The 23,280-nt window shown below is 32.9% G+C and overlaps 1 protein-coding gene across 1 annotated transcript in view; it reads left to right on the forward strand.

Moving 5' to 3' along the window:
* LOC134854772 (uncharacterized) overlaps positions 1-23,280 on the forward strand; it is a 43,833-nt gene that overhangs the window by 14,851 nt on the left and 5,702 nt on the right. Inside the window, exon 3 of the mRNA XM_063871129.1 lies at positions 7,702-7,869. Coding sequence (XP_063727199.1) covers positions 7,702-7,869 — 168 coding nt within the window. The remainder of the gene's footprint in view (positions 1-7,701; positions 7,870-23,280) is intronic.

Genomic DNA, 23,280 nt, shown 5'->3' on the forward strand with positions numbered 1-23,280 from the left:
TTTTTTCTAAATATTTATCTGAAAATTATTACCACTTTTTTTAATCAATAAATTGTTGACTTTCTAAATGAAAATTTTTTTGAAAAAAAGTAGGTTTTATAATACCATCTAAAAACATTGATTTTCAAAGCTTCAATTTGAAAAAATAGTTCACTTTCGTCGTTGTTACTACATTTACTGGAGTTTCAAGATTTCCATTGAGGCCGATTTGGGACAATTAATCTATTTCGCGATAATAACCCCGAGCATAGATTTAATGCGTGTTTAGAACTCGTTCCAAATGGATTGAGACATGCAATTTGGCCAATTAATGTTTTACTATTTTCAAAATTTACCACTGTGTAGCTTACATAGCGCATGAGGGTTTTTCTAAACACTACAGCATAGAGTTTCAATTGCAGTCGAAATATTCAGGGCTTCAGTTTGATACGAGCAGCCTTGTTTCATAGTATGCTTTGAATATTTTAGTTTTTAATTTATAAGACCCGATTTATAACTTGCAATTTTTAGTTTTTTTTTAATCAAAAAGCAATTAGTGCTCTTCCATCATAAACTATGTTTTTTCTTCTCTCTTTGAAAATTATCTCACTCAGTTTTTATAGATTTTTATAAATTTTCCCGGGAAACATTTTGATGAAGCAGTCTCGGATCAATTGAGTAACGTAGAAATCAAGATGGCGCCTCAAGAGGCGTGCTCAGGTATGGTTTTAAATATTATAAATATTTCATATCTTTCGTTCAGGAGCAGAGATAAATCAAGCGATATTTTTAAATACCTGAATTTCTGCGGGAAAAAAACTCTCGTAAATTTAAATTTTAAATCACAAAAGGTGAGTCCCAATTCTACAGAATGAGCCTTGTGAAAGAAATCTGATGCAATCATGGGTCCTCAGAAAACTATTGTAATGCACTAACTGCCAAAACTTAACTTTTGAGGCTTAGCTTTATTTTAGCTTTAGCCTCAGCTGAAGTGATCGAGAGGAGGAAACAAAAAATTTTACTTATTATTGTCGATCTTTTTTCAACTTAAATTAAATAAACACCCTTATTTTATGGAGCCTAGTTGTGAACGAAAAACGTTTTTTTGCCATTTTTCCCAGGTGATACATCTTCGAGAACTGAGAGTTGACGAAGTGGCAGATGTTTCACTTTTGGTTGCTGAGGATTTTCTGGGGACCGTAACTTTAGATGAAATGAAATTGCAAGATTGTAATTAAATGAATTTTCGAAAAAAAAATTCAGTTACATATTAGCCAATCAAATTACCCGATACTAAAACTAAGTAAATTATTTTGGTTCTCTATCTCATTGTTATAATTGAGAAAATTGTTGTAAATCAGTTTTTTTGGGTTTTAATCAGTTTTTTGTTCTATAAAAGGAAAAAATTATAAATATACATGCATCAGCCACAGCGAAATGCTTTTCCTCAACTGTACTTCTAAAATTTTTTTTAGAAGCACGCCATAACGCCTAAAAATTACCAAAATTTTGTGCTAATTTATCAATATGCTGTTTCATACAGCCCCGGTTTCTGCTTTTGCCTACTTTCTTATCTGTTACTTTCTGCATATACATACCCCAGCACTGAAGCAAAGTAACGTCCATAATGGGGACATCGTGATAAGCATGTGTGCTTTTAGTATGCCCCATTTGATCTGATTAGTTGTTCAATTAATACATAGTGTTTTCGCACTATGTATTAAATTTGGCACTTTTTAGTTTACATAGCGCTTGGGGGATGATTGAACACTACGGCATCGGTTTTCAAATGCAGTTGGAACGTTCCGGAATTCACTTTGATACGAGCAGCTTGTTTTATAATGTTTTGTTCGTTTCAATTTTTAATTCAAAAGATCCATTTTGAAACTTTCAATTTCCAATTTGTAATGTTATCAAACTGCAATAGAAGTTTAGTACTCTTTCATCATATACTCCTTGGATAATTAAACCACTCAGTTATTTCAGCTTTTTTTGTAAATTTTCCCAGGAAACTATGCTGAAGCAATCTCTGGTAGAATAAGTAAAGTAGAAATCATGGTGAGTCCCTTAAGAAGCGTGCTCAAGTATGAATAAAAAAATTTTCACAAGAATTCACGAGAAAAAATATATCAATCGATAATATATGCTGAATTGTTGCGGAAAAATTGACTTTTAATCTTTTATCGCAAAAAATGGTACGTCATAATTCACTGACCTGGAAAAAAACTGGTGCCAACCATGAAAAAACCCAATTTTAAAACCAAAAAGTCAATTTGACTGTTGAGGATTTTCATGAAGGTTAGCATGAAGATGAAGTTGGATTTAAAATGAATTTTTCGAAAAGAAGTTCAATTACATATTGACTAATCCGATTTCCCACTCTAATACTTAACAAAATATTCCGGACTTCTATCTCATTGTGGTATCTGAAAAATTTGTTGTAAATGAACAATTACGGCTTTAAATCAGTTTTTGGTCTAAAATAATAGTAAAAATGAAAAAATAGTCAATTATCTGGCATAAAATGGCCAAACAAGTTCAACTATATATTAGCCAATCCGATTTTGCAATACTAAGTAAAACAATTGGATTCTCTATCTCGTTTTTATAAATGAGAAAGTTGCTGTAAAACAATTTTTTTTGAGTTTTAATCAGTTTTTTGTTTTTAAATAACAGTAAAAATGAATAAATAGTCATTTATCTGCCACAAAAAGGTCATGGCGAATTATTTTTCCAGAACTGTACTTCCAGAATAAATATTAAAAGCTCGAGATAACGCCCAAAAAGTTAGAAATTGTGTATGCTGTTTTACACAGCGTCGATTTTCTGTTTTCCCCTAATTTCTTTTCAGTTATTTCATTCATGTAAGCCAATCAGCACTGAAGCAAAATAATCTTGAATATAATAATCCGGACAACTGTAATCGATTTTAATGAATGGGACTATGATCTTTTCCTTAAAATAAGCCTGAAGTTTTCGAGCACATTTCAGTGTCAATTTGAAATTCAAGAGTGGCGTTTGCAAAACTGAGATTTACTTTGGGCGTATTTTAAAAACTTCATATCTAGGTTTTACTGAGTACCTTTTACACTTCAAACTCTTGTTCTCCCCTCAGATAGCTCTTTTCCCTTCCTTAAAATTTAGCAAACTCTCCCCACTCCCCACTCCCCCTTACCCGTGGTGGGGTAACTGTGAGTGTAGATGTGTGTATGTGTAGGGGACTAAAATGGGGGGGGGGGGGGGGGCGTAGGAAAAAGGAGTATTTGTGGCGTTGGATAGGAGATAAGGACGTGGGGTAAGCGAGTCTGTGCAAAAGGTATAGTTGTGAGGAGAGCAATTATATGTTGCTGCGGGGAAAGGGTGGCCAACTTTCAGAAGACGCGATGCAAAAGGTTATAATAATAGCAATTGTCCTTTCTGCGATTCGCAGAGGATCTGTGAAAGGCTATCCAGGCCGTCAATTTTGCGTCTAGAACTTTCATTTCCCAAATCCATCAATCTTTGTTATCTTAGAAAAATCTTGAGGAATCTTGATCATATCTTAATGAAAATCTTGGCTGTCTTGGCAAGTTCTTGCCAAAGAGTCTTGGAAGATAACAAAGATTCTTCAAGACGATTCAAAGAATCTTGAAGAAAAAACAAGGATAGCGAAGATTTTAAAAAAAGATTTTTTGACGATTTACGAAGAATCTTAATTGATTGATTGCCCAACACTGCTTTTGAACTGAGAATCATAACAAAAACTTCATGTCAGAAATTCATGTCGAAAGATCCACTTTCTGACATCACATCAACTCGCAGGTGTATTTGCACAATTATAGAAACAGATTTCCATACTAACAACTCTAAAAAAAATGTTCAAAACATTAACTATCAAAAAAAATTTCACACAAACTTATTAATAATTTAAAACCTTCGAACACGTTGTTCGATGCAAACTTTAGACAAAGAGGAAGCATAGTTTCGCATCATTTGCAATACAGCGCAAGCAGGGTTGCGTGTTTAAAATTAACCTGATTTAAATCGATGATTCAAATCCGATTTTAATCAAAAAACAAAATTCAAAAAAATCAACTGCGCAAGTTTATTGCGTCATCCTACCGCGGTAAACAATTATATGTTCAACAAATATTCGTGTGTTCTGCTTTCGGGTGCTGAGTTAGTAATTTCACTTGAATTGAATGATTCTTGAAATAAAAACGTTTTCAATAAAAATCTAAAAAATCAAGGAAAAACAATAAAAATCGGATTCAAATCAATTAAGAATATACATCAGATTTTTATGCAACCCTGAGCGCTAGCGTGGCAATTCAAGCTGGCGCACAAAAAAAAAGAGACGGAAGTAACTAAAAAAATATAGTCCTGAGAAGCTTGACTACGGGCTTACTCTTAAATTGGCTATGAAATGTTTTTAAAAATTAAGAAATTTTTTTCGGCTGTTTTTAAAGATTGTGAATACTCTTTGAAAAATCATGAATAGTCTTGGAAACTAATTCCTCTGTTGAGCTGCCTCAGCCATCGCACACTTTTTTCAGACGTATTCATGTAGTTGGGAGGCTTAGGTACCTTGGAAAAAGCCGCAAGTATTGTAAACTTTCTTTCCCGCACCGAGCGCCCATGGATCATAATCGATTATATTAACATAATATGGTCAGCATCTATAAAATGACAAAATAATCGATTATAATGCATTAAAAATGGATTATAATCCTAAATTTTTTTATCCCAATAAAATCCTTTTTAATCGATTATAATGGATTTTTTCGAGGGCTTATTCATGAAATTTACAATTTTGTTCAAAATTATTTCATTTCCTGTTTTGTGTAGTTGCTACGTGTTATGTTTCATAAAATGTTACATTTCAGAAAAAATTTTATTTATTTTTTGTCTCTACTTTTTCTAATTCATCGCAGTTTAAAACTTCATTTTACTGTTTTTTTTACCATATAAATCGCTAAAAAAATAATCGAATTTAGTTGAAAAAATGAAATGGATTATAATCAATTATAATGGATTATAATGGATTTTCATTTCAAAATAATCAATTATAATGGATTATCTTGGCAAAAAAAAATCGATTTCAGTGACAAACATAATGGATTATTATCGATTATAATGGATTATAATGGATTATTTTTGTTCAAAAATAATCGATTATAATGGCTATATAATCAATTTCGTGGTCTGAATTTTACATCAGTAATGGATTATAATCGATTATTTTGTCTCGGGAATCCATTATAATCGATTAGAATCCATGGGTGCTCGGTGCGGGTTGCTATCTTTGATAAATCTTCAATAGTTTTCAAGATCTTGCCAACATTTCTAAGATGACTGGACTTGGGGTATTGGTTATAAATATAAAGAGAGATATTGAATGACTGAAAGATATTATTTAGATAATTGAGCAAATTGAAAAAAGTTCTCTAACAAAGATGGTTTAGATAATTGAGCTAATTGAAAAAAGTTCTCCAAAAAGATATACAGACGATAATCTTTTATAATTCACTAAAATGCATTTAAAATTTTTTCGCTTCCAAGTGATTAGAAGGTACTTGAATCCATTCCAAATTCTTTTCTCCCGGAAACATCTTTGCGGGGCTGTTTGTCATTTGGGTGGTCTCTATGATATCACTGCTAATAAGAATAAAATCAGTCTTGTTAATTGAAAAGAAGCTCGCGTTATGTTCCCAAGTGGACCATAATTTGGATCAAATGTCCCCCTACGCCACCCAGTAAATAAAACCCACCTTTATAAGTAACTAGTTCAGAGGTAAAGCAGATGCAAATTTTGTACGATTTTGTAAGATTATTTGCTACTAAAGTTCCCTAACTTTACATAAAATGATAATTCGAGACGCCTGATTGGTTTGAGCTCAAGGCGTTCTTATCTTTCATATAGTGTTCAAAACTTTAAAATCGCACTATGCCTGGGAACTAGCACAATTATTCCGCCATCATCATTTCGTTGAAAATAAAAATTTAAGTTAGTTGCTGAAAACATGTATTTCTATCTTGCTCCAATTTGTCGTAGTTGTTTGTTCGTTTGAACTACTTCAGGATCTACTTAACCATCTCCCTCCCCTTTTCAGAAAGGAGAGTGATTGTCAAGTAGATTAAGCTAGTAGAGTTTTCGACCAATCAGAATGCTGCAATAAAATTAGAAATCTCCCCGGGTTGACCTCCATAGACAAAAATAATAATCATACAATTCCATAAACTAAGTCTATGAAAAAATACTAATCGTACAAATTTCATACATTTTGCTAAAATGGTGTCATTGAATTTTCGAACAACTTTTTTCTTGTTTTGGCATAAAATTCGGTGTATCGTACTAAATAAAAAACGAAAATTTTTGTCAAAAAAAAATGCTAATCATACAATTTCCATATATGGAAAATGTATGAATAGCATTTTTTTGATGGCGACGTATTTTTGAAATTGCCCCCAAACATTTTTTTGTGTTTATTTTCAACCGCAAATTGATTTTCGTACTCAAACAAACATTTTTTGAAAAAAAATTTTTGCATGCAAAATTTAATTTTTTGTGTGTATAACGTAGTCCTGGATATACTAATATTGGATTATTTTTCCTTTTCTCTTCATAACTTTTGTCAAAAACGCTTAAAATTCCTCTTTCTTTTTCTTTTGAATGACATGTTTTTGTATGCCTTGATCAATATCTGGTAATTTAAAATTTCAAATTTAAGAAGTAATCATCTTTGAAAGTTTTTGCCAAAATTTAAAATTTCGTTACTTTCATTAGATTATTTGTGTGAGACCGAATTATAACTTTCAGGCTGTTTCATATGCATTTTTAATGCGCAACGGCCAAACCTTTGGTTACTACGTTTGTGTAACCAAGGTTGATGTCATTTGTGTTCGGTTACGAACACAACCAAAAAATTTTGAGAAATTAAACTGTAAAAAATCAATATTTTTGGTTTATGGTAAAATGCTAGTCATAAAATTTCCATATATGAAAAAAATACTAATCATAGACCTTTCATGCAATTTTCTGTACTTATGGAATTGCATGAAAAGTGTATGATTAGCATTTTTCAATATATGAAAATTGTATGACTAGCATTTTTGGTCAACCCGGGTCAATACAAAGCTCTAGTGCTAATTTATTGTATTTGTTTATAGGGGTGGATATTTTTAAGTAGATACCATAGGGGAGATTGTTAGTTAGATCCTACTACAAAGCAACATCAGAAATAAAATGAAAATATTTTTTTTCCATATCTCCTGTCTCATCAAGATTGTTAATTATTGAAATATCCAATTTATTGTTTTCAATCACCCGTATTATAATAGTAGTATCAGCCCAAATTCCAATTCAAATTTTTGCCTACTGACTTTCTTTGAAAAATGTAAAGGATCTTGTCAACTATTAACCTCATTTCAGTTTTCCGAAAACTAACTCTGGGTGCCACATTTTGAATAGCTTTAAATTTCAGATAAAATAACTAATCAAATTTCTTGAAGTTTGTCTTATATAAATAGTCAGTAATACAAAAACGAACGCCCAAAAACGAAAACCGAATTTTGAACATTTTTGAATTGCACATCCATACAGAAATGGTTGTCAAAAATAATAATGCATAGAGGAGGAAATTGTTAATAAAGTCAAAAATGGGGGAATTTGAAAAAAAAAATTGGATTTAACATAGGAGCAGTGTTGTCACTGTTTCATATTTTTTGTGTTTGCCTTTGCAGACCTTGCCACTGGGATGAGGAAGCACAACAAACACGTTGAGTCTCTACGAGATGATACACTGTTCCATGATGAGTACACAGTTCGTATAATCGGCCAGTTGCTCATTCTTCTCATTGCAGTCCCTCTGAACAGTATCGCCATCTACTCTTTCTGGGGCATACACGCAGGTGATAACAACATTAACAACTATTTCCGAATTACTGACAGTATGAATAGGCGTCAGCAAACTTTTTTATCCTAAATGAAAAACGGGGAGGTATATATAAAATTTTGAGTGAAAGGGATTGATTTTTGGTTTTTCTTACTGACTGAAGTGATGATTTCCCAGATCTCTCTAACTACAAAACGACCCAGTTTTGAAAACAGTTCCTGACGCTGGCAAATTTTCCATGAAACTGAAAAAGAATAGTTTTTAACCCTAGCCATTGCGTCCAAAATTAGTAAGCAATGACGACAAAGGCACATCGGAGTTGGTCAGCAAGAATTTGCTGTCTTGAATATTGCCTTGAATATTGACAAAGGCACATCGGAGTTGGTCAGCAAGAATTTGCTGTCTTGAATATTGCCTTTTTGATCATGATGAAAATCTAAAATTCCAAAGACAAGTCTTTAAGTATGTTCCAAAAAGTAAGTAGATTCCACTTACAAAATTTCTGTGGAATCCGCGTACAGATATTTGTAACGTAGATTTTGTCGGCATATTAGTTTGTTGCGGAGATTCTGCAACGAGCGAATATAAATAGTTTTTCCGGATTCCGCAAAGGTAAGCGGACACCGCAAAAGTAATTAAATTTCGGAAATATATGCGCCTTCTACATACAATTTACGGTGTCCACTTACAGTTTCGGATTCTGCAACCGCTTAAGTTTACTAAACACATATATTATCAATTGTTTATGGATTCCACAAACTTTTCCGGAATCCGCAAACTTTGGTGCAAATTCCACAACTTTAAGAACGGATTCCGTAAATAAGCCTGTATTTGGAGCGATTTTGGGCAACACAGAGTTTCAGCTATTTTTCCGTGGGACCCCAAAGGTAAACAAGACTGCTCGTATCAGGGCGAAGCCCTGAATGTTCCGACTGCCTTTTAAGGTTTATTGAGCAGCAGTAATACATAAAAAAAATAAATGAAATGAAATAAAATGAAATTTTTTTTCTAAAATTTTAAATTTTTAATGAAAATCATCCCCCCCACGCCATATAAATTACAAAAAAAATAGATTTCGTTCCTTGTAACAAATCAATTATGGCAAATAAGCTTCGTTCAACCAATTTGGAACGATTTATAAGACGGATTAAATCTCGTTTACGCGTTCAAAGCGCGAATTATATTGCGCGTTAATTGTCCCAAATTGGTCAAAATGGCCAAAATGGCAATCTTTAAACCCTCATAACTTTGCGAAAAATGATCACAGGTGAAATATCTTTTCAAATTTAAGCTCAGGACAACAATACTTTTTGAATGATATATGATATAAAAAAATTCCGTCAAAAATAGCTAGTTAAAAAGCCGAAATTTGTCTGAAGAAAAAAAAACCCACCCCGAGCACAAATATTCCGTTACTTTCGTATCGAAAGTCGGAACAATAAAATTACAGAAAAAAGCAATGATGCGGATTTCGCAACAATACTTGCTTTGACCTGTTGCGCACTCCGCTTACAATTCACAAAAAGCACAGATTGTCCTCGTAATGCCGCGGAAGGTATAATATTTTTGGCAGGAAAAACCAACATATCCTGACGAACCTAAAAAATAACAAAATCTTGTTCATCTTATTTTGGATTGAAAACAAAATGGTTCTTTTAAAAACCTTTAACCTTTAATTTTTTTCTCACTTTTCACTTTCAATTCAGGGCAAATTAATTTTCGATGTAACAAAATAATCTTATCAGAAGGAAGTTTGTTCCCTTTTGTTCAAGAAATTGCGCCCAAAATTATTGGTCCCTTTTGGTCCCTTTTGTTCTCATCACAATTTTTGTCCATTATGGAGAAGTATTTGCCCGATATTCTATATATGAAGCGTATGATTTAACCTTGAATTATTTTTGTTTGAAAATCATTTGAACATTCCCTCAATGGTTTTTAGAGCCGAATGAATTCGGTCATTGTTGTGCATTAAACAATAACTTTCAATTCATTTTAACAACGTATTTTAACCTAATGTTAAATTAGATGGCTAACCACTTCTTTACTAGTTTTTTGTACTAATCATGGTTTGAAAGCTATCTTATTTTTATTGGCAATTCTACCCTTTTAAACCGAATTTCTGTCAAAACTAGTCATAGTATAAAAGCCAGCCTAACTTCCGTCTTATGTTTATAATTTAACAATTTAGCTTAATTCCAAATTTGAAATGACGCAAACAAACGAGTTGGATTAACGTTAATTAGAACTTTTCTATTTCAGTATATTAAACGAAACCATCAAATTTCTTTGAGGGTGTCCAGTAAGTTTCAACGAACAGTTATAATAAAGGGTTCAGTCGATATCAAAGATGTTATCAAGCTTACGGTCAAAAATGAACTAATCTATTCACAACACCAATCATCGGAAGCGCCGAGGAAAAAACCATCTCACTTCAAGGGAAGAATGAATCAAACAAGACTGCTCGTATCAAGGCGAAGCCTTGAACGTTCCGGCTGCCTTTTAAGGTTTATGGAGCAGTAATAACACTAAAAATTTCAATTTTTAGAAGAAAAAAAATTTAATTTAATTTTTTTTTTACATTAAATTTTTTTTAAATAAAAATCATCCCCCCACTAGCCATATAAAATACAAAAGGATGGATTTTGCTCCTTGTAACAAAACAATTATGGCAAATAAGCTTCTTTCAAGCAATTTGGAACGATTTTAAGACGGATTAACTCTACGCTTACGCGTTAATAGCGCGAAATATATCGCGCGTTAATTGTCCCAAATTGGCCAAAATGGCAATCTTTAAACCCCCGTAACTTTACGAAAAATGATCACAGGTGAAATATCTTTTCAAATTTGAGCTCAAGACAACAATACCTTTTGAATGATAAAAAAAATTCCGTCAAAAATGGCTAGTTAAAAAGTCGAAATTTGTCTGAAGAAAAAAAAAACCCACCCCGAGCACAAATATTCCGTTACTTTCGTATCGAAAGTCGGAACAGTTACTTGGACTAATAATTCCGACGGGACATCCCTCGGTCGGGACAAATACGAATTTGAAGTAAGGATGGGGGACTTTTTAGTTTTTGCTATTAATAAAAATAATGAACGGAACCTTATTAGAAACCGCATAGAAAGAGGAGTTAGAGCAATTTGCTCAAACGAAAAAAGCTGAAGAAAACAATCATTGTAGCAATTGAGAACTATATAGCAATTGCGTCCTGTATAACTTATGAAAAAGACCTCCGCGAACTCAAAATAACTGATCGATTCCTGAATTTTAAAATCGTAAACAAACTTATCAAGAAGGCTCAGGTAGTGTTATTTTTTGGAGGACGATCAAAATCATTGGAAATTACTGGTGAGATTTTAATTGAAAAGTTGGATTGCGAGAAATCAGAAACTGCACATTTTTGAAAGGGCTGAAAAAACTTGCTGAGAAACAGCATCTTGCTGTGTAGGCATCTGGGAGTCTGTGAACAACGGCATCTGGAAATCAAATATTCTCAACACAGCTGGCACCATCAACATAAACTGAATCTCGGACAATCGCAAAAAAATCCTCACAGGCCGTCAAGACAGCCGCACAAAATCAAATTCGAGTCTGATATCTGTACAGCCACAGGCTCTGAAACACAAAAGCGAAGTGAGTTTAAATTTTTTATGCGAAGCGTATTCAAAAAATCCAGAATCCGTAGACAAGATTAACTGTGTAAATACCTATCTATTTTAACGACCAATCAAAACCAATTCAAATAAGAGAAAAACGCAATCTCATTCACTTACTTCCAATTTTTAGCCAATGTATTGACTAACAATTTCGGAAAAATCACATCAAAAAAATTAGCTAGATGTTCAAAGGATTGATTTACATCTCCAATCGTTATTTTCACAATAAAAGATAGGTAGATTAAACTGGCTCTAATCTCTAAAACGTTGAAAAAACAAAAATAATGTATCAAAAGCTTAACTTGCTTGAACTGATTGATATTGAGGTATTGAAAATCTGGATTTTTGTTCAATGAGTTAAATTATCCTTACAGCAAATGCTTCTCGCAAGAAAGAAATTTGTAACAAAGCTAAGACCCACCATTTCGCTGCTAAGCTTAAAACGACTATAAAATGTGACGCTTCACATCTGGCGTCAAGAGTGCTCCTAAAACAGGACCAGAGGAGAAATTGAAAGACAGTAGCCGTTGCTTGTAATTTTTTAAACGTTGCAAATTAAAGTTTGTCACGAATGAGCTTCAACTAATGGGAGCAGCTAGTTTGAATTGGACGTTTTAAATTTGTTATCTGGGCCAAAATTTTTCGTTTCACACATAAAAAAATTTAATAGGGTCCTCAGGAGGCGATAAAACACGTTTAAGGCACAATCTTGCCTAAAATGTTGGGTTGACAGGCTTTTGCTTAATGTTTTTACCGTTTTACCACGTAAAGAAATAGGATTTGTGGACTAAATTTGAAGACACCCAATAAGTGAGCCCGTACCAGTCGCAATTTATGATCCAAATTTCATTATCGCATTTGTGAACCATATTAGAGTTTTTTCGTTATAAAACAAGTAGAAACGAATGATATCAAAGACTGCAATCTGACTGGTCGAAATCAGAGCAAACAAACATCAAGCAAACTTGGAAATAAGAGTTGAATTAGGAATACTGCAGACTTTTTGTTAGCTTATGGCACTCGGTCTAAAACTTCACTCGCGTACAGAATATTGGTTTCCATCCTGCAAAACGTTAGGTTTCTTAATTTTGTAATTTTAAAGAAAAAGTTCGATTGAATTGAACGAATAGAACTGAGTATTTGTCGAGTATGCTCTCCCCGCTGCTATCCCCGTTGCAGATAAAACTTCAGTAACGACCTTGAATCCAAATTCAGAACCAGCTTTGAGCCGTTTATCGGTAAATCAATAAGTGTCTTGATTCTCCTGGCGGAGATTTTTAATACAAGGTTCAGGTCCCTTCTCCCCAAACAAGAATTAGTCTCGAAAATATAAAAAAATTATCGACGCAGGAAGAAAACTAACAAACTACATCTGTGAGAGTAATAGAAACCATGCCAAACAAATTTACCCTATACTGGTGGATACAGGTACTTTGACCTACGACTGACGGTACCAGATTGGTCGAGAACCAATGTCTTCACGAAGACAACCTGGACAATTGCTTTGAAAAGCCTGGCTATGCAATAAATTTGATGGTTATATATCAACCAAGAAAAAATAGTGCATGGCGCAAATTAAGTTGAAAGTGTTGATTAAGGTATAACTTAAAACCTCAAACCAAAAGGATACTTGGGTAAACTACCGACGGTCGTTAAACCAAATCATAAAATACAATTAGGTTTCGTCGGCATTATACTCTTATTTCCAGGGACATATGTATTTGTCTGTGTTAACAGAATTTCAAAAAAATTCTATCGGACTCAAGTATCATTTAGCACCTTTAAAAAATTTTCAGGAACTTTTTAGCATCATACGTAATCCCAAGATCGATTTACAAAGAGTAGGGTTTATTTTAAAAGAAGTACGCGCAATTTTTCATCATTATAGATTAGGCGTGATATTTAGCACAATGGCTTTTCACAGGGCTACGGGGTTGGCTGAACGGCTAGTTAAAACTTTGAAAGAGCAAATTTTGTTAATGGCCCAAGAGAAGCCAAAACCAATTTTGCAAAAAGCGTAACTGAAAATCATAAAACGTCTAAGAGAACGGTAACTCATCGATCACTTAACTGATCACCTTTTGGAGCACACTTTGTGAACATGAAACACGATTTGGCATAATCTAGCCAACCACTCTTCTTCGAACAATCTAAATTGGAACAAAACCTTGTTATGTATAGACCAAGAAAGAAAGTGCTATAAAAGAAGAATGATTAGGCCGTTCCAGAACGTTTTGAAGACCTACACCTTTTCGATGAATCATCGTCTTCAGAGGATGTTACCAATACAACAAAAAATGTATAAAGCAGTTTTGCATCCCCAGTCGAAGGGCTTCCCATATCTCAAAAATGAAAAGCACTGCGAGTCACTAACCCCATCTTGAATGCCCCGTGGAATAATCCCATTGTTTATAAAAAGCAGACCTGGTGAACACCAAACACAATTTGACCAAATTTAGTCAGTCAATTATTACTCTTCGAACAACCCAGATTGGAACAAATCCTTACAGATAAAAGAAGAAACGGCCGCTAAAGACGAAAGATTAGGTCGTTCTAGGCTATTTTGAGGACGAACACCTTGACGATGTTTCATCCTCTTCAGAGGATGTTACCGATACAACGAAAAATGTACAAGACAGTTTTGCAACCACAGTCAAAGGGCTTCACATATCTGAAAAGCGGAAAGCACTGAGAGTCTCTAATCACATCTTGAATGGCTCGTCCTAAAACCCATTGTTCATAAAAAAATTAAACATAAAATGAAAGATGAACTTTACTATAGATTACTTTAGGAAGAGATTGCAAGGGAGACTGATCATACGATTATATTTACGGTTGTTAAAGTAATCCATAAATGTAAATTAGCCGTGAAAAAATCAATCGAAGTGAAAAAACGAAGAACTCGTTAAGAGAACGAACTAAAACTCTACGCGACGAAGGGACGCTAGCAAAGTTCAATAAATTTGATATCAAAATATAAAATGCAGCTTTTAACAGCTCAAGAGATAGCTTGATATGGGAAAAGGAAGAGCAGCGAAAACGCTTACGTGTTCCGCTGGTGGCGGAAGGAGAGGCTGACACATCGGGCCAACCCGGACCAGTCAAAAAGAGCGAAGAGGGAGATAGAATACAAATTTCTAAATATATATCTATGGAGACTGAGTCGGATCATTGACCCGATGGTTAAAGAAAAAGCGTACAATCCAAAGGGTAGCCACAACGAGTTGAGCCAGCTGCTTTTCCCGAACTGGATGAGGGCGAGACATCCCTTACTGATGCGATGGAACTCCTGCGACGAACAATATCACTGGAGAAATTGAAATCCTGGACTGCCCAAAAAAGTGCAACTTGAGATTCAGCCTAATTAACAATTTAAAGACTAATATGCGCCCGTTGGACCTAATAAAAGTTTCGTCTAATGCTTCAAAGTTTGCCACAACAAATTTCATAAGGATTTGTTTCCAAGTTTTTTTTTCTGAAATCTGGCTGAAGTAATACTCTAAATTAATTTTGAAAACATTTCATTGAAGTTTTGCCAAGTTTTCCCGCTAAAACCACCTCCAGCTGCAAGTTATTACTGACATGGTTAATGTTAAAAAACTTCAATCGAAGAGATCCAACCCGTGCAGTCAAGCAAGACCCGAAGATCCAACCCGAACTTTTTCAGCTTATTATAAGTGATCCGCCAGGCAAATTTTTGTTCTAAGCGTTTTTTACAGAGTAGCGATCAGCTACCTGGACATTTCATATAACATAACATTTTATGACCAACCAATATATATTTGTTTTTTTATTCATATATATTTACAAAAATTTATATTTATATATATATATATATATATATATATATATATCTACTTTTATAATGAGCAGTGTACCTAATTTACTAGTCCCACTTTCTAAAAACTTTTCAAGGGGAATTTGAAATGTATGATTTAACTTTCAAATCATTATGCTTAAAAGTCATTTAAACATACCAGCCAAAAGCGAAATAGTTTTTGAATCAATTGATCTCGTCCACTGCTCCAGTTTCAACGATAACTCATAATTCAACTGTAAAAACACATTTTTAACCTAGTCGTAGTTCAATTAGCCAACCTCTTCTTTACTTGAACTGTCTTCGAAACTAGACTTTGCTTAAAACTATTTTGTGTCATTGGGATTTTTACCCTATGAATGCGAACCCAATTTTTGAACTAGTCGTTTTAAGACCAATCTAACTTCCGCCTTTTGTTGTTTAACGATCTAGGTTAATCTCTTTTTTTTTCACAATATACTGCACTTAAGTACATCTCGTTTCGTAGGTTTAAACGTGCTGAGCTAGAACCACTTTTAGTAGACGTTTAATGGGCAAAAAAATTTAAAAAGAGCTCTTCGCTGTTCAAGTAGTCTTAAAAAATCCTTAAAACTAGGGGATTATGGATTTTTTTTCAATATAATTGCTCATCCATTTCATTCGTGCTGATTAAAAACTTGACAATGACTCTGATATTTTAATCTTTAGAACCCATTATTTTGAGGCGCAAAGATCAAAAATATCAATTTATAACACTAATTAGACAAAGAAATTATAAGAATAGGCTTCAAAAACGCATAAGAATTTTAAAAAGAAAATTCGTATGATTTTTTTTGAAATTCATGCTAAATTTTTTGACTTGTTATCTCTCATTTCATGGGTGGACCTACAATTTTCTGAAAAGGTTTTCGACTTGTTAGGCTGGCCAATTTTTTTTGAGCTCCCCGGAGCGCTATAAATACTTATTTTCCCAAAATTTTTGCGCCCTTGACTCATTAAAAAAATAGGCCATAAATGACGCTTTCGGTCATAAGTTGAACGTTTTTTGCTACCAATTTGAAAAGTTGCTTTTTAATGTTCATTTTTCAAAGTGAGTGTATTCTAGCCGCATTTATCATTTTGAAAAGTTCTTGGCCTAGTCAGGGGGTAAAATTCATCCAGTCGACTCCCTCAGCCCATTTAAATTCATCCCTGCATTGACATGATAGACAGCAGTATAGTGGACCCTATCATTTTACTTGGTGATCCTCGGATCATTGCCAGGAACTCAAAGCTAAGGTAATCCGGTAATCAAAGCTGTGGGATGATTTTCAAACATTCGCGGTATCATCTTGTTCGGCCAATTTTTTGATGACAGCATTGAAATTTATTATGGTTATCATGATTGTTTTGCATAGCGCGGTCTTTCCAAACTGTTTTTTATGTCAATTTTTGTCAAAAGTCAGAATTCCATTTGATGTATTTTTTGCTAAAGATGGTTGTGCAGGTTGTACAGAACTGATTTAATTTATCGGGCAAAAACGAACGAAACTTGAAATTCAAAAAGCGTCTTTTTTTTCAAAACGCATTGAATTTAACCAAAAAAGGGTTAACATTAAGAAAAATTTGGACCTGAGTTTAAATGGCTTAAAGTTTTTAAAAAAATAATACAGTGCATTTTGTAAAGCAAAATTTGAGCCCAAAAAATTACTCCAAAAACTATCTTTTTTGGCTTGTTTTTAGTCAATTAAAAATTAGTACAAAATCTTTTGTTCATTTACAGACGAAAGGATATCAGTGGAAGCCTCTTATGAAGCCCAAAAAAATTTACAATTTTCGCCAAAAATGATTGTTTTTAGGTAAACTGAAGGGCAAAGTTTTGAATAACACATTGCACCATATAGCGGATATTCACAACAAGATGTGATGTTCATTATTTCATAATTTGATTCTCAGATCTGAAATTCGTTAACTCAGATCCTGATACGAATTTAGAAATTTCAGATCTGAAATTAGATCTGAGAAGCCCTTTGTTAAGTTATAGTGTTTGCGTTTCGAGCAAATGAATGAGTTTTCAGTTCTTGCTAACTGCGCAAAACGCAATTTTCCTAGAATAATTAGCGGTAAAAATAACTTCAATAAACACGCGAGCAGTTTTTCAAATTAAGTTTCTTGTGCAACTGTCTCAAAAAGTTTTCAAAAGTTATTGGAAGACCTATCAAATTTCTGATTTTCATGCGCTATTTATGCAACTCCGTTGTTTATGTCATGATTCGGGAAATATAAATCAGCAGTCTACGAAAAAAGTTTAAGCAGTCTACATTGTAGCTGTAAAATACACCAGCATGTAAAAAATTTTGTAAAAAATTTCAGATCTGAAGTAACCAAGAAAACAAAGTTTTGAATCTGAAATTAGATCTGAAATAGTTTTTTCACATCTGGAACAACCAAGAGCAACAAATATTCAGATCGGAAATTAGATCTGAAATGACCCATTTTTAAAGTAGTCAATCATTATTCAACTGCACACAAACTTTCTAAGATTTGAATTAAAATACTTACTAGGTGCGGCCCCGTATAACAAAAAAACTGCTTTCGCAGGATTTGTCTGTGCGAGTGGTTTTTTTAAACACTCAATTTCTCTGAAAGTTTTGAAGGTTCAAAATTATAAACAAAATGTTCTTCATCATTTGTTAATTAAAATCAAGAGGTTTCAAATTTCAATTTTTTTTTTCGTTTCGTCCGGCTAACCTAAGCCACCAATCTATCAGAGAAAAGCTGTCTGTACAAAAACAGTAACCTCACAGAACGTTTATTATATGTGAAGGCTTAAACTGGTCATTTTGCAAAACAAATTGCACCACACATCTGATATTCATAACATGATGTGAATTTCATTATTCCGTAAAACGATTCTCAGATCTGAAATTCGTTAACTCAGATCCTGATACGAATTTGGAATTTTCAGATCTGAAATTTGGATCTGAAATAGAAATTTTCAGATTTGGACAAAAAAACTTGAAAAACAAATTTTCAGATCTGAAATTACATCTGAAAACCCTTTGTTAAAATTAGTGTTTGCGTTTCGAGCAAATGAAAGAATTTTAAATTTTTGCTATTTGTATTATACGCAATTTTCTTAGATTAAATAGCGGTAAGAAAAACTTCAATAAACCGACGAGCAGTTTTTTTTAATTAAGTTTCTTGTGCAACTGTTTCAAAAAAATTTCAAAGTTATCCGAAGACCTATCAAATTTTTGATTGTCATGCGCTTTTTATGCAAATCCGTTGTTTATGTCATGCTTCGGGAAAAAATGTCAGCAGTCTACAAAAAAAAAATTTAAGCAGTCTACGTTGAAGCTGTGAAATAAACCAGCACCTAAAAGAATTTGTAAAAAATTTAAGATCTGAAAAACCAAGAAAACAAAGTCTTAGATCTGAAGTTAGATCTGAAATAGATTTCTCAGATCTGAAATAAGCAAGAGCAACAAATATTTAGATCTGAAATAACCCATTTTTGAAGTACTCAATCAAGATTCAACTAAACACAAACTATTTCAGATTTGAAATAAAACACCTGCTAGGTGCGGCACCGTATAAAAAAAATGCTTTCACAGGATGTGTCTGCGCGAGTGGATTTTTAAAACGCTTAAGTTCCCTGAAAGTTTTGAAGGTTCAAAACTTTAAACGAAGTTGTTTTTTTTTTTCTTTTTTTTTTTGGAGTCAACCCAATTAGAGAACAAAGCTGTTCAAAATTCAGTTTTTCTTTCGTTTCGTCCGGATAACCTAAGCCACTAATCTATAAGAGAAAGGCTGTCTTTACAACAACAGTTAACTCACAAGTTTGTGTGAACTTTTAATATGTGTGAAGGCTAAAGCTGGTCATTTTGCATAATAAATTGCACCACACATCTGATATTCACAACAACATGTGTTCATTATTCCATAAATTGATTCTCAGATCTGAAATTCGTTAAATGAGATCCGGATACAAATTTGAAAATTTCAGATCTGAAATTTGGATCTGAAATAGAAATTTTCAGATCTGCAAAAAAAACTTGAAAAACAAAGTTTCAGATCTGAAATTACATCTGAAAACCTTTTTGTTAAAATATAAAATAATATATAGTGTTTCCGTTTCGAGCAAATCAATGAATTACAATTACAATTTCTTGCTATTTGTACAATACGCAATTTTCTAAAATTAAACAGCGGTGAGAAAAAATTCAATGACCACACGAGCAGAAACACACAAGCAGTTTGTTTTAAATTAAGTTTCTTGTGCAACTGTTACAAAGAATTTTTTAAGTTATTGGAAGAATTGTCAAAATTTGATTGTCATGCGCTTTTTATGCAAATCCGTTGTTTATGTCATGCTTCGGGAAAAAATGTCAGCAGTCTACAACAAAAATTTAAGCAGTCTATGTTGAAGCTGTGAAATAAACCAGCACCTAAAAGAATTTGTAAAAAATTTGAGATCTGAAATAACCAAGAGCAACAAATATTTAGATCTGAAATAAGATCTGAAGTAAGCCATTCTTAAAGTAGTCAATCATTATTCAACAACTACACACAAACTTTCTCAGTTTTGAATTAGAACACTTACTAGGTGCGGCCCCGTATACCAAAAAAACTGCTTTCACAGGATGTGTCTGTGCGAGTGGTTTTTTGAACACTCAATTTCTCTGAAAGTATTGAAGGTTCAACATTTTAAATAAACTGTTCTTCGTCATTTATAAATTAAAATTAAGAGGTTTCAAATTTCATTTTTTTTCGTTTTATCCGCTAACCTAAGCCACAAATCTATCAGAGAAAGGCTTTCTGTGCAACAACAGTAACGTCACAGAACATTTATTATATGTGAAGGCTTAAGCTGGTCAATTTGCGAAAAATATTGCACCACACATCTGATATTCACAACAAGATGTGAATTTCATTTTTCCATAAAATGATTCTCAGATCTGAAATTCGTTAACTCAGATCCTGATACGAATTTGGAAATTTCAGATCTGAAACTTGGATCTGAAAAAGAAATTTTCGATTTGCAAAAAAAAACTTGAAAAACAAATTTTCAGATCTGAAATTACACCTGAAAACCCTTTGTTAATATTTAATGTTTGCGTTTCGAGCAAATGAACGAATTTTAATTTCTTGCGTTTTGTACTATACGCAATTTTCTTAGATTAAATAGCGGTAAGAAAAACTTCATTAAACACACGAGCAGTTTTTTTTAATTAAGTTTCTTGTGCAACTGTTCCAAAAAAATTTCAAAGTTATCCGAAGACGTATCAAAGTTTTGATTGTCACGCGATGTTTATGCAAATCTGTTGTTTATGTCATGCTTCAGGAAAAAAATTTCAGCCGTCTAGAAAAAAGTTTAAGCAGTCTACGTTGAAGCTGTGAAATAAACCAGCACGTAAAAGATTTTATAAAAATTTTCAGATCTGAAATAACCAAGAAAACAAAGTCTTAGATGTGAAATTAGATCTCAAATAAATTTGTCAGATCTGAAATAACCAAGAGCAACAAATATTTAGATCTGAAATTAGATCTGAAACAACCCATTTTTGAAGTACTCAATCATTATCCAACTAAACACAAACTATTTCAGATTTGAAATAAAACACTTACTAGGTGCGGCACCGTATAAAAAATGCTTTCACAGGATGTGTCTGCGCCAGTGGATTTTTAAAACACTTAAATTCTCTGAAAATATTGAAGGTTCAAAACTTTAAACAAAGTTGTTTTTCATCATTTTTTAATTAAAATCAACCCAATTCGCAAAGCGGTTCAAAATTCATTTTTTTTTCGTTTCGTCCGGATAACTTAAGCCACCAATCTATAAGAGAAAGGCTGCCTGTACAACAACAGTAATCTCACAATTTTGTGTGAACTTTGAATATGTATGAAGGCTAAATCTGGTCATTTTGCATAATAAATTGCACCACACATCTGATATTCACAACAACATGTGAAGTTCATTATTCCATAAATTGATTCTCAGATCTGAAATTCGTTAAATGAGATCCTGATACAAATTTGGAAATTTCAGATCTGAAATTTGGATCTGAAATAGAAATTTTCAGATTTGCAAAAAAAGCTTGAAAAACAAAATTTCAGATCTGAAATTACATCTGAAAACCTTTTTTTAAAATATAAAAAAATATTTAGAGTTTTTTCGTTTCGAGCAAATCAATGAATTACAATTTCTTGCTATTTGTACAATACGCAATTTTCTAAGATTAAACAGCGGTGAGAAACACTTCAATAACCACACGAGCAGTTTTTTTAAATTAAGTTTCTTGTGCAACTGTTTCAAAAAATTTTCGAATTTATTGGAAGAACTATCAAAATTTTGATTGTCATGCGCTTTTTATGCAAATACGTTGTTTATGTCATGCTTCGGGAAAAAATGTCAGCAGTCTACAAAAAAAAATTTAAGCAGTCTACGTTGAAGCTGTGAAATAAACCAGCACCTAAAAGAATTTGTAAAAAATTTAAGATCTGAAAAAACCAAGAAAACAAAGTCTTAGATCTGAAACCAGATCCGAAATAGATTTTTCAGATCTGAAATAACCAAGAGCAACAAATGTTTAGATCTGAAATTAGATCTGAAATAACCCATTTTTAAAGTAGTCAATCATTATTCAACTAAACACAAAGTATTTCAGATTTGAAAGAAAACACTTACAAGGTACGGCATCGTATAACAGAAAAACTGCTTCCACAGGATGTGTCTGCACTAGTGGTTTTTTTAAATATTCATTTTCTCTGAAAGTATTGAAGATTAAAAATTTTCATCAAAATTGTTCTTCATCATTTCTTAATTAAAATCAACCCAATTCGACAACAAAGCGTTTCATTTTTTTCCGTTTTGTCCGGTTAACTTAAGCCATCATTGTATAAGAGAAATGCTGTCTGTACAACAACAGTAACATCACAAGTTTGTGTGAACGTTAATTATATGTGAAAAGTTAAGCTGGTCAATTTGCAAGACAACTTGCACCACACAGCGGATATTCACAACAAGATGTGAAGTTCATTAATTGATTCTCAGATCTGAAATTCCTTGAATCAGATCCTGATACGAACTTGGAAATTTCAGATCTGAAATAGAAATTTTCTGATTTGAAAAAAAAACTTCAAAAACATTTTTTCAGATCTGAAACTACATCTGAGAAGCCCTTTGTTAAATTATAGTGTTTGCGTTTCGAGCAATTGAATGAAATTTAATGTCTTGCTATTTGTGCACGACGCAATTTTCTGAGATTAATTAGCATTAAGAAAGTTTCAATAAACACACGATCAGTTTTTTGTAATTAAGTTTCTTTTGCAAGTGTTTGATTTTCTTGCGCTATTTATGAAAATCCGTTGTTTAGGTCATGCTCGAGAAATATAATTCACCAGTCTACAAAAAAAGTTCAAGCAGTCTTCGTTGAAGCTGTAAAGTACACCAGCAAGAGTTTATAAAAATTTCAGATCTGAAATAACCAAGAAAATAAAGTCTTAGATCTGAAAATACATCTGAAATAGAATTTTCAGATCTGAAATAACCAAGAACGTTAAATATTCAGATCTGAAATTAGATCTGAAATAACCCATTTTTAAAGTAGTCAATCATTATTCAACTACACCCATCCTATTTCCGATTTGAAATTAAACACTTAGTAGGTACGCACAGTATAACAAAAAAACTGCTTTCACAGGATGTGTCTGCGAGGGTTTTTTTCAAACACTGATTTTCTCTGAAAGTATTGAAGGTTCAAAATTTTAAACAAAGTTTTTCTTCATCATTTTTAAATTAAAATGAACCCAGTTCGAGAACAAAGCGTTTCAAATTTCAATTTGTTTTCGTTTCGTTCTGATAACTTAAGCCATCATTGTATAAGAGAAACGCTGTCTCTACAATAACAGTAATCTCACATGTTTGTGTGAACTTTGAATATGTATGAAGGCTAAATCTGGTCATTTTGCATAATAAATTGCACCACACAT

Source organism: Symsagittifera roscoffensis, chromosome 9 (assembly GCF_963678635.1).
Source record: "Symsagittifera roscoffensis chromosome 9, txSymRosc1.1, whole genome shotgun sequence".
Classification (NCBI taxonomy): Eukaryota; Metazoa; Xenacoelomorpha; order Acoela; family Convolutidae; genus Symsagittifera; species Symsagittifera roscoffensis.